The sequence below is a fragment of the Rattus norvegicus genome, chromosome 13 (assembly GCF_036323735.1).
Source record: "Rattus norvegicus strain BN/NHsdMcwi chromosome 13, GRCr8, whole genome shotgun sequence".
Classification (NCBI taxonomy): Eukaryota; Metazoa; Chordata; class Mammalia; order Rodentia; family Muridae; genus Rattus; species Rattus norvegicus.
The window spans coordinates 93,191,719-93,207,747 of NC_086031.1; the positions used below are offsets into that span (position 1 = coordinate 93,191,719).

At 51.3% G+C, this 16,029-nt stretch overlaps 1 protein-coding gene across 5 annotated transcripts in view; it reads left to right on the top strand.

Annotated features, from left to right (window-relative positions):
• The window catches only part of Kif26b (kinesin family member 26B), a 405,645-nt gene that overhangs the window by 376,292 nt on the left and 13,324 nt on the right, over positions 1-16,029 (top strand). For all 5 annotated transcript variants that reach the window (NM_001109079.2, XM_063272386.1, XM_063272387.1 and 2 more), the window contains 2 exons: positions 3,205-3,367; positions 4,259-7,691. In NM_001109079.2, coding sequence (NP_001102549.2) covers positions 3,205-3,367; positions 4,259-7,691 — 3,596 coding nt within the window. The remainder of the gene's footprint in view (positions 1-3,204; positions 3,368-4,258; positions 7,692-16,029) is intronic.

The following is a 16,029-nucleotide window of genomic DNA, read 5'->3' on the forward strand; positions in this document are numbered from 1 at the left end:
TGGCTTCCATACCCAGCAGTGTAAAACACTAAGGTGTTCATAATTCCTCATTTTCCCTGCCCTTTTATTTAATAAAAAAGATTGTTTTCTTTTAAAAACAAGACTGCCTTTTCTTAAGCATACGTGGTCGGGATAGGCAGGAGCTGGACCACGTGTTCCTAAAAGATGCTATGTGGATGCGTGATATGGTTTCTCCTCAGGCGTGCTTAGTTCTGCCTCGTTTCCTGCCCTTTCTGCTCACCAACCAGTCCTCTAGGACCCCAGGACCCTGCATCTTTGCTCTCTCTAGCTAGCCTGATGCTGGAGCCGTGGCAGAGAGTGTCTTCATGCCTCTCTTCCTGCATTCTTGGTATTGATTTGCTGGTGACTGTCATCCTAAAGCCTCTTTGGAACCTTCTCAGTTCGCTTCAGAATGCTCAGCTCAGCCTGCAGCTAGACGCCTTTGCCACCTTTCTCTCACCTGCCTTCGCAGTTGTCTTCGTTTAGAGTCAAAGCATCACCACGGGGCCAAAGCCGCAGTGGTCAGTCTGCGTCAGTCACTCCCCTATGATTAGAGACCTGTGTCCGTCTGGCTAGCGATTCTGCTGACTTTCTTTCCAGGAGACTGCAGAAAACGTCAGTTGCCAAGCAACACACACGTCGTGGCTTCTTCCAGCCGTGCGGACTCCCTTTCCCAGAGCCCCAGATATCTGTCTACAACTGTGTCACACACGTGGATGGTGTCGAGCACACCAGTCAGCAGACCGGTGGGATGTTATATCATGTTATAACATGCTTTGGGGCCTTTTCCTGAAGACGTCGACAGAGTCGCACGGAGAGCGGGAAGGGTGTGCCTTTGGCCATGGGCATCGATTAGCAAGGAACTTTATGGTCTAGTCAGCCAGAGGGAGCAGATTTGCAGATCCCATAGTTGTATGTTTCCTACCAGGTAAAATTCCTTTGTGATCCGCAAGCCAATATTCCTGAGGCTTTTTATGGTGGTTTAAGGATAGCGCTCGGAGTGGAGGAAAATTCTGAGTCCCTGACACACAGGTCCCCCACTGAAGTGTGACGGGGCGAGCATTGCCTTGTATGCTTTCGGCTTCTGTGATTTTGAATTTTTTATGCTTCCTGCCCCTGATTTCACTGCTTCAAACGATTCCCCGGCATGATACGGAAGTGCTTTCTAGTGGGAAGAGGCACAAAGGGGATGCTGTGTGCCTCACGGAGAAAACACGGAGTGTTAGCTAAGCTTCATGCAGGCGTGAGTCCATGGGCTGCTGGCCACAGGTTCAATGCCAGTACAGCCATAGCATGACACATGGGGGGAGGGGGAGGAATTTGCCTACTGTGACCCAGGCCACTCCTGAAATGGGGAAGGTCACACCCATAGTTCACAGCCGTGGAGAGATGAAGAGGCCCAATGTGTAGGCTCACCCGCTGCTGCACAGTTAAAGAAGGGAGCAACGGACAGTGCTACTCCGAGACCGGGGATCAGAGGCGTCTACTGTCCTGTCTCTCAGGGCCAGAAGATGATTGAACACTCTTGGCAGTATTATCATGAAGAAACATTGCATAAACATCATTATTTATTTTTTTAAAATCCCAGATATTAAATAAGGTGCCTTTCGATAGAAAAGTCACCTAAAGCAAGGTAACATCTGACCAAACCGTCGTTTTCCCAGAGGGGTTCACAGGAATTCTGTATTTCCCTCTGCCAGCCATGATTTAGGATCCCATAAATCACCGTTTGTGGGTATTTTATAGTGTGTAGCTATTATGAATTATAAGAGTTGACTGCATATGGCCACAGCCTAATCTAAACAGAATCCATCTTCTACTTCCTGTGATTCACTCAGATGCACCATCTTTGCTAAGTCAAGCCTGGACCCCAACCTCCTTCCTGAGTCATCCCTGCAGAGTATACTTTGAGAGGAGTTCAGTGTGATCAGAAACCCCCCACCCTTCCTCCCCTTCCTTTTACCACTTTTACCCACCCCTCCCACCCCGACTACTTTGCCCTGGTATATTCATAATTTCCTCTGAAGCTGGAACACAGTAGCCCATCATCCCCGAATGAACAGCCTAATTGGTCCCAGGTAGGAAAAGAAAGCATTATACCACATCTCACTTCCCCAAAGCCAGACATAAGTCACATGAAAAAAAAAAATTCTCCGCTGACAATGACCAGCATCCCACGCGAAGTCTGTTGAGCTGATGGTCCCTCTCCAGGGGATCCTGCAGGGACTTGAGAAGGACGATCTGAGATTGAAACACATCATCTGATCATGGAGTACAGCCAGAGGCTGCCTCAGCCTCAGGTGGAGTGCTCCAGGGAGGAGATGGCATCTCAACCAGCAGGTGCCTGCACGGGGAGGATTCGAGAAGCAGAACCCTTTAAAAAACATGGCAGGATCTCACTGGAGCAAGTACAGAGATAGAAAATTATGAGCTGTTCCTTCAGGTCAAGTCTTAAAGAGCCTAGAAACCATCGAAGTGCCCTGGGCCTTGTTATCGCTAACCAAGATAGTGGTTCCACATAGCAACTGGAAAGTTCCCAGAGGGGGCCTTTCTGGAAAGTTCTGCTTCCTGTTGCTAAGTGAGTGTTTGGGCTGTGCCTTGTCTGTCTCTGCTTATTGGGAATACCAATGTCTTTTCCTTCAGTGTCACTGGCCACAAATAGCAGAGTTGAGGGACAACGGCAGAAGCACGCCTCTGTGCTCTGAGGGGCAACTTCCCACGTGTGGTAAACACGTGGGACTTCAGTGCAGGTTCACAGCATGCTTTTTCTCTATTACAGGGATTGCCCTGTGTGCAGAAACTTGCCAAGAAGGGCTATGTGTGTGCAGATAGCATTCCAGATTGCTGGTCACAAAGCCATTTTCTCCTGATCCCCTCTCCTTGTTTCTATTCCCAGGCCTCATTATGTGAGATGTCATATGCACACAAACAGATACACTAGAATGGCCCATCGTGGCCAGGACAGAAGTGCCAAGGGAGGCGTTTGCACGAATCCCATCCTCGGAGTTAGAAGCACTTGCTCAGCTGCCAACTGCAAATAGCCCGGTGCTGCAAAGCGATTCTAATTAGTACGCCATTAAAAAAAAAAAGCGGAAGAAAACACCACCCACCACCAAATAGCCACACACAATCCTAAAGTCCTGCCCTGACAGCCAGCATGAGGCATGGCCCACTAATGCAGCCTTAATCCACTTTGCTTGGCAGGGAGAGCAAGCTCACCATGCTTCTGAGGGAGTCTCTGGGGAACGTGAACTGTCGCACCACCATGATCGCACACATCTCGGCCGCGGCCGGCAGCTACGCGGAGACCCTGTCCACCATCCAGATCGCATCAAGAGTCTTAAGGATGAAGAAGAAGAAGACTAAGGTAAGGGCTGTGAACCGGAGGGAGAATACCCTGGGGACCAGAACCGAATCACAAAAAGCCAATCCGCCTCGCCATTCTCTGAACGCCAAAGGACGCAGCAAGCGCAGCGGCTGCAGCCCCTGTCTCAGAACACGAGAGCTGGCCAACAGCACGGGAGAAGTTGAGTGTCCTTTTCACCGTGGATGCGGTCATGGGTCATCTACCCGGACCGCTGACAGAGACTACTTTAGGAGATTGCCGCTGTACGATGAAAAATATGCCAGGGGTGGGAAGCCATCAGTCTCTACGTTCCCACATAGGTGAGGAGTGCATCCAGCCATCTGGCTCCAGAGAGGATGGCTAATGCCTCATTCGTGTGGCTCTGCCACGTCTGCCTGTCCGGGAGCCTTCAGCCTGTGGGTTCTTGTGTCAGTGAGCTGGTGTCTGTATTGTGTTGACAGATGTCAGCTTCCTTGGGCGGAAGCCAAGCCAGGGTAGCAACAAATGACAACTGTGTTTGAGAAAAACACATTTATGGGCCAACTAGTGATACTTGAGACTTCCCTTTCTTTCTCCTTTTGTGTATATAAAAAGGCAAGGATTCATGGCCAGTGTTCTAAGGCAGGGGGATAGCCTTGAGGAAGTCAGGTGGGGTCTGGATAGGTCACTACCTTTCCGGAGCAGACTGATACACCTGTGTGCAAATGGGGACTATCTATGCATACATACCCATGGAACAGGACAGGGAGGTATTCTGGCACAGTCCAGTGAGTACTGGCTTCTCCACAGGCTGTTCTTGAAAGACCCTAGGACCGGTCAGCAGCTTGGGCCTGCTGTATGACACAGGCTTCCTAGGAGGGAGGGCTATCTCAGAACAACTCCCCGTTAACAGTTCTCTTGTCCACGTTGCAGTACACATCCAGCTCCTCTGGGGGAGAAAGCTCCTGCGAGGAGGGCAGGATGCGCAGGCCCACCCAGCTGAGACCCTTCCATGCCCGGGCTCCAGTGGATCCAGAATTCCCCCTCGCCCCACTGTCCAGTGATCCCGACTACTCCTCCAGCAGTGAGCAGTCCTGTGACACCGTCATCTACATCGGGCCCAACGGCACAGCCCTGTCCGACAAGGAACTTACTGACAACGAGGGCCCCCCAGACTTTGTGCCCATTGTGCCGGCCCTACAGAAGACCAGAGGTGACAGCCGGCCCGGGGAGGCAGCAGAGTCTGCGGCCAGCAAGTCAGAAAGGGACTGCCTGAAGTGCAATACGTTTGCCGAGCTACAGGAGAGACTGGATTGCATAGACGGCAGTGAAGAACCCAACCGATTTCCCTTCGAAGAGCTGCCCGTTCAGTTTGGGCCAGAGCAGGCTGGCAGATGTACTTCTTTAAGCCAAGCAGCGGGCCCAGATACACTCTCTGAGTCTGATAAGGAAGATAACGGGTCAGACAATGGCCAGTTGACCGAGAGGGAAGGCTCAGAGCTTCCAACCTCCAAGGTGCAGCCGATTCGGTCGCCTGGGCCTACAGTGACAGGCAGCAGCAGCCCCAGTCCAGCCTCACCACGGAGCATCCCAGGCAGCAGTAGCCAGCACAGTACCTCCCAGCTCACACAGAGCCCCAGTCTCCAGAGCAGCCGGGAGAGTCTGGACTCGTGCGGCTTTGTGGAGGGCAAGCCCAGACCCATGGGCTCCCCGAGGTTAGGCATTGCCAGTCTATCCAAGACCTCAGAGTACAAACCTCCCAGCTCTCCCTCTCAGAGGTGCAAAGTCTACACCCAGAAGGGGGTCCTGCCCTCCTCTGCCCCACCACCTTCCCTGAGCAAGGACTCTGGCATGGTCTCCAGCGAGTCCTTGCTTCAGCCTGATGTGCGTACTCCCCCGGTTGGAATGAGTCCCCAGGTTGTGAAGAAATCCATGTCCGCTGGGAGTGAAGGGTTTCCCGAACCCCTAGTTGGAGGAGAGCACCAGGGAGGCCCTCCTGCAGACTCAAAGAAGGAGATTCTGAGTACCACCATGGTGACCGTGCAACAGCCTCTGGAGCTGAACGGAGAGGACGAGCTGGTCTTCACACTCGTGGAGGAGCTGACCATCAGCGGGGTACTCGACAGCGGGCGCCCCACCAGCATCGTCAGCTTCAACAGCGACTGCTCCGTGCAGGCCCTGGCCTCAGGCTCCCGGCCCGTCAGCATCATCAGCAGCATCAGTGAGGATCTGGACTGCTACTCCAGCATGGCCCCCGTCTCGGAGGTGAGCATCACACAGTTCCTGCCGCTCCCCAAGCTGGGCCTGGAGGAGAAGGCTCAGGAAGCAGGTAGCCGGCGTTCCTCCATCAGCTCGTGGCTGAGCGAGATGAGCGCGGGCAGTGACGGAGAGCAGTCGTGCCACAGCTTCATAGCACAGACGTGCTTCGGGCACGGGGAAGCCATGGCTGAACCGCCCCCAGCCTCTGAGTTTGTCAGAGGCATCCAGAACGCGGCGCCGGCGGCAGCGACAGCGGCAGTGGTGTGCAGAGAGAAGACCGAGGTGGGCCCTGACAACCTGCTCATCCTGTCTGAGATGGGGGAAGAGTCTGTTAACCAAGCCACTCCCATCAAAGGCTGCAAAATCTCTACCGTGGGCAAGGCCATGGTCACCATCTCTAACACTGCCAGTCTGAGCAGCTGCGAGGGGTATATCCCCATGAAGACCAACATCACGGTTTACCCCTGCATTGCCATGAGCCCCAGAAACGTGCAAGAGCCTGAGCCCTCCACTGCCGCTCCAAAGGCAAGCCCCAAAACATCTCAGTTCCAGGAGAGCAAGGAAACCAGTACAAGGAGGGAGATGAAATTTGAGGATCCCTGGCTTAAACGAGAAGAGGAAGTGAAAAGGGAGAACACTTACTCAAGCGAGGAAGGGGTGAAGTGTGAGACAAGCTCCCCGAAGACTGAAGGTAAGTCAGAGCAAGAACTGGATAGCAGGCCTGGCTCAGGCAACAGGCTAAGCAGCAGCAGCTTGGAGGCAGCCACCTTTCAAGTGACCGACAACATTAGGAGGGTTGTGGATGGCTGTGAGATGGCCCTGCCTGGCTCGGTGGCCCAGAGTCCCCTCCATGCCAACAGAAACCTAAAGTCAAGCAGCCTCCCAAGGGCATTTCAGAAAGCCGACAGGCACGAGGAGCTGGACAGCTTCTACCATTGCTTGGCAGACAGCAATGGCTTCAGTGCTGTCCCGGGCATCCAGTCCTCGAAGACAACCCTGGAGAGGAAAGTAGCTTCACCCAAGCATTGTGTCCTGGCAAGACCCAAAGGGACCCCGCCTCTGCCTCCTGTCCGCAAGTCTAGCTTGGACCAGAAGAACAGGGCCAGCCCTCAACACAGTGCTGGTGGCAGCAGCACCAGCAGCCCCCTGAACCAGCCAGCTACCTTCTTGGCTTGCTTCCCTGAGGAGTCCAACAGCAAGACTAAGGATGCCAGTAGCAGCAGTAAGCTCTTCAGCGCCAAGCTGGAGCAGCTGGCCAGCAGAACCAACTCTCTTGGCAGGACAACAGTCAGCCACTATGAATGCTTGTCGTTGGAGAGGGCCGAAAGCCTGTCGTCCGTAAGCTCCCGCATGCATGCCAGCAAAGACAGTACCATGCCCCGCACTGGCAGGAGCCTGGGTCGCAGCACAGGAGCCTCGCCACCCAGCTGTGGCATCACCCAGTCTGCAGGGGCCTCTCCCAAAGCCAGCCAGTCTAAGATCTCAGCGGTGAGCAAACTCCTGCTGGCCAGCCCTAAATCCCGCAGCAGCCTGTCCACCTCGACCACCAAAACCCTCAGCTTCTCCACCAAGTCCCTGCCGCAGTCTGTGGGCCAGAGCTCCAACCTACCGCCCAGCGGGAAACACATGTCCTGGTCCACGCAGTCGCTCAGCAGGAACCGGGGCTCTGGGCTGGCTTCCAAACTGCCTTTAAGAGCCGTCAATGGGCGCATCTCGGAACTGCTCCAGGGCAGTGCGGGCCCGAGGGGTGCACAGCTTCGGGCAGAGGCGGAGGAGCGCAGTGGGGCCCCCACGGAGGAAAAGCCCGCAGCCGCCCACCTGCTGCCCTCGCCCTACAGCAAGATCACCCCTCCGAGGAAGCCGCACCGCTGCAGCAGTGGGCACGGTAGTGATAACAGCAGCGTCCTGAGCGGGGAGCTGCCCCCTGCCATGGGGAAGACTGCCCTGTTCTACCACAGCGGCGGCAGCAGTGGCTATGAGAGCATGATGAGAGACAGCGAGGCCACCGGCAGCGCATCCTCGGCCCAGGACTCCATGAGCGAGAACAGCAGCTCCGTGGGAGGGAGGTGCAGGAGCCTCAAGACCCCAAAGAAGCGGTCCAATTCAGGTGGGTGCCTGGCATGGTTTGGGAGGACAGAGGCACCAGGCTGCTGGGACCTCACCTCCCTTGTTCTCGACCAGCTATGGGAGTCAGTCAAGATACTAGAGCTGGGGTCTTGTGCCCCCTTGCTTCAGTGTCCTGAGTCCTGAGACCTTGGCTGGGGACGTAACCCTCAGAGATTTTTCTACGTGGTGCCAGGAGATGCTAGTTGTGGGGGTGCCAGGTTCTTGCTTCCTCTGTTTTCCCTCATCTCTCTGCCTTCACGTGTGCAAGTTGCTATTCAAAGGTTGAGAACGCTACTGCCCAGAGCCTCCTGAGGCATCTTTCAGACCCTCTACTCTTCTGACCTAGTAGCTACAAAAGCCTATATGTTGGGGTTGGTGGCCTCCAAGACTCTGGAAACCAGCCTTGGGGATATGGGGCACTTTATCTCATTGGAAGTGGGATAGGAGAGGGCCTGTCTCCATTCCTACCCCAAACACATTGGTGACAGTCATAGACACACACCAGCCATGGGTCCTGCAATGCCCACCCCCCAGTGTTAGGCAATATATGCCCATCCTTCATCCTGCATACCTGTACATAGGGGGACTCTGACATCTCCAGAAACATGGGGCCAGAAGGCACATACACCCAAGACCTCATGCCTGACCTACTGATGTGCTCCTTGGGGTAAACATGTGATAGTAAGTTATGTTGGGCAAAAAGAAGACCAAGGTCAGATCTGGTGGTCCAGGTACCATAGAGTAAGTGAGTTTAAAGGACAGAGGGAGGGAGGTGGGCAGAGACAGAGGCATGGGTACTAAGAATAATTTAGACGCCATGAGAATTTTATCTGAAATGTCATTCTTCACTAGATACTAAAGAAAGTGTCCCTGTCAGTTCCTTAGTGCAAGAACTTTTGATTTTTTTTTCTTAATGAAATAAAATCAATTGCCCTGTGTATACTTCTGCACCCCTTTGAGTGAGGGCAGCAGAATAGAGTGCCCTCCTGGCCTGGTCTGTCTGTCTGCCATCCTACATGCACTTCTAGGCTCTGCAATCGAGAGCTTTCTGAATCCTTTGCCTTGCGTGTCAATGCCACCAGTCTAGTTAGGATCAAGAGCCGTGACGTGCAGAAATGGGTCCTTCTCCTCCTAGCAGCTGCTGCGGGAACTGTCCGTGGGCCCCTACAATCTGCCATGGGGTTGCTTCTGCCTGTTTCCTGCCCGCTGGGACTCCCCGAGCTCTGCAACGGGTCAGCCCACATAAGGGCTGAGATCAATGCCCGTCATAAACCGTTTGTCTTCCTTGGATCAAAGAATTCAATCTCCAGGGACTACCTAAGCTTTCGGTTTCTCAGCCCCATATGCCCTGATCTAAGAGGCCCGTCTATCGGTGTGGCGGCACACTGTAGATCATAACACAAGGATTCAGCGAGGACACTCCATTCCAGGCAAGCTCAGACACTGTCATGGCTGCTGCCACACCGGCGTCTGCCCTTCCTAGCGGTGCATTTCTACTCTGCTCTGTTCAGACTGAGCTCTGATTTCATCCCTGCCTTGGAACAGGCTTTGCAGAAGACACACACCTCCTAAGAGGAGGTAAAAGTGACAAGCTGCTCCGTGCAACAAAGCAGGCGCTGTGGCCTATCCCCAAGGCCAGGAGCCCTGAAACGTATTACCCATATACCCATAGTTGCCGAAGATAACAAAATACTTTATGTACACCAGTCTTCGTGGAAAACAAGTTTGCTGGCCTTCCTCGGACTTGATTGACAGGCGTTGTTATTACTATCTACTCAGCACTGGTCTTCAGAGCCTGGAGAAGAGTGTAGCGTTTGCTTCAAGGCTCGCCCGGGCTTTCCTGGTGGAGTGTGCTTCTGTAAGCTTTCTAGTCAAGGCTCCCTAATATGCTGGTTTGACTGCAATGCTGGAATGGATAGGGAAAGGGAACAGTGTGGAGAATGACAGACAGCTCAGAGAGAGGTGGTGGGCTTCACCTATGCATGTCCTTGCTCAGGGCCAACACCCGCCATGACTGCTGCCCTCCGAGGGACTCCTTTTAGAAGGCTATTGAAGGAAAATGGTGTGTCATAAAAATGCCAGGGAAGGTGCTGGAACGGGATTTAATATAGAGTCTCCTGAGCATCAGACCTCTCTGTGCAGCCACTGTAGATGGAGGGCTCTATGATAGATACCGCAGGGAAGACTTGCTCATTTCAGGTTAGGTGACCTTGTCTGCCTTATTTATGATTATTATTAAGAGAAATGCTGGCCGTCAGACGTGATCAGCATAAATCACAAACGACTTCTTTAAAAGAAGCCATAAGACCCCTCGAAGGAATTTCCTACCTAGACGGCCAGTCCTCAGTCACAGGAGATGTCTGGGATTTAAAATTGCAGAGTTGGCAGTGAGGTTTTAGCTGTGATTGTTTTGTGTTTGGAGAATTGTGATGATTTAGTTGTTTTCTTACTGAAAAGAATTATAATTGTGTTGCCGGGAAATAACCAGGAGCCCTCTGATTCCTGTGTGGTGTATCTGTAACAGCAGAAATTATCAAACATTTCTGTGTGTCACCACCATTCAGGCCACTCCCCATAGATCCACGCTGTTGAGCCGCACATGAGCTTGGGCTGACAGCATGGTAGAGTGGAAAAGTTAAGCCTGGGGTCATAAGCTATTTGACTTTTAATTAGCCTTTCTGAGCCTCAATTTTCTTATGTATGAGAGTTTGATAGAGAATGGCTGTGGTCCTTCTTCTACTGGGCACATTATTATCATGAAACCTGAAGTAAGAGTGTGGCATTCTTTGCATAGGAAAACCCAGTCTGAATGAACTTTATTGCTGGTTGATGTATTAGCCAGTTTTTTTATTACTATAAAACGATGCCCGAGATGATCAATTTAAAAAGGAGTGAGGTGCTGGGTGGCGGTGGCACAGGTCTTTAATCCCAGTACTCAGAAGGCAGAGGCAGGCGGAGCTCTGAGTTCAAGGCTAGCCTGTTCTATGGAGCTAGTTTCAGGATAGCCAGGGCTACACAGAGAAACCCTGTCTCAAAAAAAAAAAAAACCAAAAAACAAAAAAGAAGAAGAGGAAGAAGAGGAAGAAGAGGGAAGAAGGAAGAGGAGGAGGAGGAGGGGGAAGGGGAAAGGAGGAAGAGGAGAAAGAGGAGGAGGAGAAAGAGGAGGAGGAGGAGGAGGAAGAAGAAAAAGAAGAGGAAGAGGAGGCGGAAGGAAGGAAGGAAGGAAGGAAGGAAGGAAGCTAGACACTCCTGGGCTCAGTCACGGTCAGTTGACCTTGTAGCTTTGGGGCCAGTACTGAGGCAGCACACACAGCAAGGCATGCATAGTAGAGCAATGATGGTTGGATGGGAAAAGAGGGGAAAAGCTAGATTCTCATAGTTCCATCCAAAGTCATGTCCTCAATGACCAAGACCTCTCACTATGTCCAACTGCCCAAAGGTTCCACCACTCCCCAACAGTGTCAGACCACACCTTTAAATCACTGATTGAACACCCATGATCTAAACTGCAGCAGTCATTGGCCATTGATCAGGCATCCCCATACATATGGTAGGAGGGGCAGCATCATAATGTTTAAGACGACCATGAGAAGTGTGACATATCCAGAGAGAGGACAGTGAACAAAAACACACTGCCATGTGGCGGAGGCCATAGTGTAGACCAGCAGAAGGACACTTTTTGCTACAGGCAAGTATCTTGCCAAAGACAAGGTCCTGCAAATCAAAGCCAACTGCAGATGGCTGTGGGGGAAAAGCCTGGTCTTGAAGGATGCTGCTGCTCACACAGGCTTTGGAAGCTGAGAAGTAAATCATGGGAGCCTGGGTTTGGAGCAGCAAGAGCCTGGCCCATCTGCAACATAGTGAGGTTCATTCAAAGTGGGGTTTATTCATACTGGGGTTCATTCAAGGGAATGTTCTTCACAAGCACAGCGAGAGCCTAGAAAATGTAAAGCCAGGTGATGTTATCCCTTGAGCATGTGTGAGAGGTAGTAAGAACACACAGATGTACTCTGTAAAGCTCTGTAGGGCTATACCAAGAGCACCTGATCAGCCATGGAGACTCTCAAGAGGAACTTCTGGTGAGTAGATTATCATTGATTCTTTACAGTTCCTAGCCAGCCCTCTGTAGTCGGCAACACAAAACTGTAGACTACAGCTCTGAGTTAGAGTGATGATAGAGTGGGGAGTAGTGTTTGCCCAGCCCGTAGGCATCACAGTTGCTAACAGAATATAAATCGTCACCACACCAGCCAAGCCCCCACCTTTAACCCTGCCACATCCCTCTGAATTACACTTCACTCTCTAGGTCCTTTTTATCTCGTTATCTGATCCCTTGCATTGCACCAGGGGTTACCCTCTTGCCCTTTTCTTGCCTTCCCTTGGTTTGAAGGGGGAGGCTGAGAATTGACAGGGACCTTCCTTGGAAGGTCGCTCATTCCCACTGCAGGGGGCTTGGCCAGCTGCTACCAGCATCTGGAAAACTTGGGCCTGAGGGAGAGGCTTCCTGAAGAGAAGTCACCCACAGGAAACACATTGGTTCTAAGCAAATTGGTCCATGTCAGGGCCAGCCTGGCCATGAACTTCTGCAAGACCTGCTTTGTATCCAACAGAGAAGGTGCAGGGTGCTGTTAGGTACCACTGTTTGATTCCTTGATTGGTCGTTGGTGGCTGACAGTATAGCCCTAAAATGTGGCTCCTGTTTCTTTTCTAGAGCTTTAACATGTGTTTTCCTATTGGTGGTAAGTGTTGTAAATATTAAGGTAGTCTGCTCTGCTGGGTTTTGGTTGTCTGTCTGTCAGTTGGTTGGTTGTTTTTGTTTTGTACCAAACACGTCTTTCCCTCTCTTAATATTGAGTAGACATCGGCGTTTGATAGGCCGGCACCTATGGGAATATGCAAAATGGGGATTGTACCCCATTTCCCAGCACTGCACACGTGTCTGTGACTAAGAACCCTGGATGAACTGGGAGTGCCCCAGGCTGTCTCTGATGATTATCTAGTTCTCAGGGGCGTGTGGCCTGATTTTGTTGTAATGAGATCAAGAATCACAGTGGCTGTTTCTTGGAAATGGAGAAAGGGAGCAGAAGGTTTCCAGAGTGCTTCTAAGAGACTCCACCTAGACACAGGAGAGTAAACAGGACAGGGTGAGAGGACCTGGTCACAGAAGAGAAAAACCATGGTGAATGAACCTACCCATAGAAGAGAAGGACCAGGGTGAGGGAATCTTCTTAAACATATAGTCAAGAGAAAACAGAAAAGTGACTGGCCCTAAGACAAAGGAAGCTTCTTAGAATAGGTCCCTAGAGTTGACAGAGCAGACAATGCCAAGGTCTTGAGGACAGAGTGAGAGCCACAGAGGATATGAAGTGGGCCAAGCTGTGCCAGGAAACTGGGTGAGCCCTAGCAAAGCTCTGCCTCTCCATCTAGAGCAGTGGCTCTCAATCTTCCTGATGCTAGGACCCTTTAATACAGGTCCTCATGTTGTGGTGACCTCCAACCAAAAATTTATTTTTGTTGCTATTTCATAAACTGTAATTTTGCTAGTGTTGCGAACTGCGATATAAATGTCTGTGTTTTCAGACGATCTTAGAGGACCCCAGTGAAAATGTCCTTTGACCCTCAAAGAGGTCCCACCCCGTAGGTTGAGAACCACCAATCTAAAGGATTGAAAAGTTTGGTCAGACCATTATAACAGACTACCCAGTTGCAAGCCTCGGTCATCTAGGATGCCTTGGCTCAGGCTTCATGGAGGTGAGCAGGATCTTCCCGCTGACTTGTGTCATCATTTCCTACATGTTGTGGCTCTTTCCCTGTGTCTATACTTCATACTCTCCACTCACTGCAGTCCTAGGGTCTGTACCCCAAGCCAGGGCTGTTCTAGTTTGTTTTCTGTGGCTGTGATAAACATCATGACCAAAAGCAAGTTGAGGAAGGGAGGGTTTATCTCGGCTTCAGCTTATGCCTCCATATCACGGTCCGTCTTTGAGGAAAGTCAGGTAGGAATAGCAGGAGTCTGGAGTCAGGAACCATGGAGGAAAGCTTAATGGCTCCTGCTCAGCCAGCTTTCTTATCCAGCCCAGGACCACCTGTGCAAGGAATGGTGCCGCCCACAGTGGGCGGAGCCCTCCCCACATCAATCAACAAGCAAGACAATGCCCCCCTCCCCTCCAGACATGGCTACAGGCCCATCAGATTAGGGATCTTTAATTGAGATTTCCTTATCCCAGGTGACTCTTGTTTGTATCAGGTTGACAATAAAATAAAAAACAAAAACAGGACAAAGACAGAGATAGCAAGTGCCCAAGGGGACCTGTGGGGCAGGAATTTGGATAGAGACAGAAGTGTATTCCCCAAGAGTTTCCTGACTGTAGCAGCTTCTGACTAGTCAAGGCCACTTTCTGTCCCAATGTCAGAATCCTCACCGGGGCATCAGCACAGCAGATGACACAGTAAGACAGTTGCCAATGGTCCAGAGACTTCTCTCAATGTAGGCTTCTGGCAGCTCAGCAGTGAGTGGGTCTGGTAAAAGTTTCCTGAGAGTTATGGGACGCAGGGGGTTGTGGGAATAGCTCAGTAAAGTGCTTGCTGTTCGAGTGTGAGCACCCCAAGAATCCACCTTTTTATTTATTTATTATATATAAGTACACTGTAGCTGTCTTCAGACACACCAGAAGAGGGCATCGGATCTCTTTATAGATGGTTGTGAGCCACCATGTGGTTGCTGGGATTCGAACTCAGGACCTCTGGAAGAGCAGTCAGTGCTCTTAACCACTGAGCCATCTCTCCAGCCCCCAAGAATCTACCTTTTAAAACAACAAAAATGTAAGCCCTGTGCTAGGGGGTTGGTAGAACAAATACTTGAGACTTCCTAGCTAGTCAATCCAGCCAATGAGAGATCCTGTCTCAAAAAACCACAGGGTGGGTGGTACCTGAAGAGACCTCTGGCCTCCTTGTGCATGCATGAACAGGTGCACAAACACATGCATACCCCCCCACACAAACATGCACATGCTTACATTCACATACATGCAAACATACCAAAGAAAATAAGTACAAGAGATAAATTTCTTAGACCAAGCTTGCGCCATTCACAACATAAACTTGGTAGACAGTTGTCAACCTGAGTATTGTTTTTACACACCAAATGTCTTGACCATGTGCTGGCAGATGTAGGGGCAGCCTGCAGTGGGGCACTGCGAGACTTCTACTTAGCTGAGATTTTCTACTTCCCATGGCTTTCAGTAGCTGACACTATCCTAGATCTCACCAGTAGCCTGGAAGGAAGTCATCAGGAAGAAATTGAGTTCAGCAAAAGCTGCAAATACTCTCTCTGAGGTAGAGACGGTAAACCAAGAGGAAACTCCCAGAAATCTTATGCGTATGTGTCCCAACCCAGACCCTGAGCCCAGGCTTCTCCCATAGTGGCATGGACAGCAAGGGCTTGCTTCCACTGCCCTTGTGAACGATGCAAGGCATGGTCTCGGCCTCTGAAATGTCCCGAAGCCAATGATGCTCTAGGTGTGGGATTCACAGGAATCTGTGAGTTAAACGGTGGGGGTTTCAACTGCTGAGGTCGGCTCATTTGTTACACAGCAATAAATAACTACTACATCATCCCCCTCAGTTCTGCCTCTGTTCCTCTCCAAACAGTCTTGACAATGCCCAAGGCTGTCTGAGGGAGCCTAGCTCTGCCCAGACACTGAGAGACACCCTTACCCACACATTCTACTACTTCCCCTTTAAAGAGGTATTTCCTGCCTTGTCACAGCAGGTGAGGAGAAGGGCTTCACTCTCTCTATGATCTGGTTATCTTTTAAATAGGAAATGTTCCCCCTGACTGGCTTGTGCATTTAAAGACTTGGTTCCCAGCTGGTAACAGTGTTTTAGGAGAATCTTTAGGAGTAAATGGGTGACCAGGGGATGGCCTGATTTCTACTAGAGCACCTTCTGCTTCTTGGTCATTGAGATGAATCAGCTGCCTCATATTCCTGACACCACAGACCGAAGAAGCCAGCCCACCACTGTGCCTCTCCACCATGATGGACTCAACTATATACCCTGAACCAGAAGCCAAAGCAATTTCCTCCTTGTTAAGTTGCTTCCGTCAAGGGAAATAATGAATGCAGCAACTTTATCAACGCTGGATCAAATGGAGAGGGGCGACTTAAGGCATCTACTGCCTGCAAAAAGAGCTGCCTTAGACACCCTTGCTTCACTCCACCCTGGACCAATCCGAGCTGTGCCTCCTGCTTTTCTGGTGTTCAGTTTCAGGGCTCCCAGTCCACAGAGGCTGGAGCTGGGGCACCGGGTAATAGAACAGCTTGCTGGGAGTCAGCTGG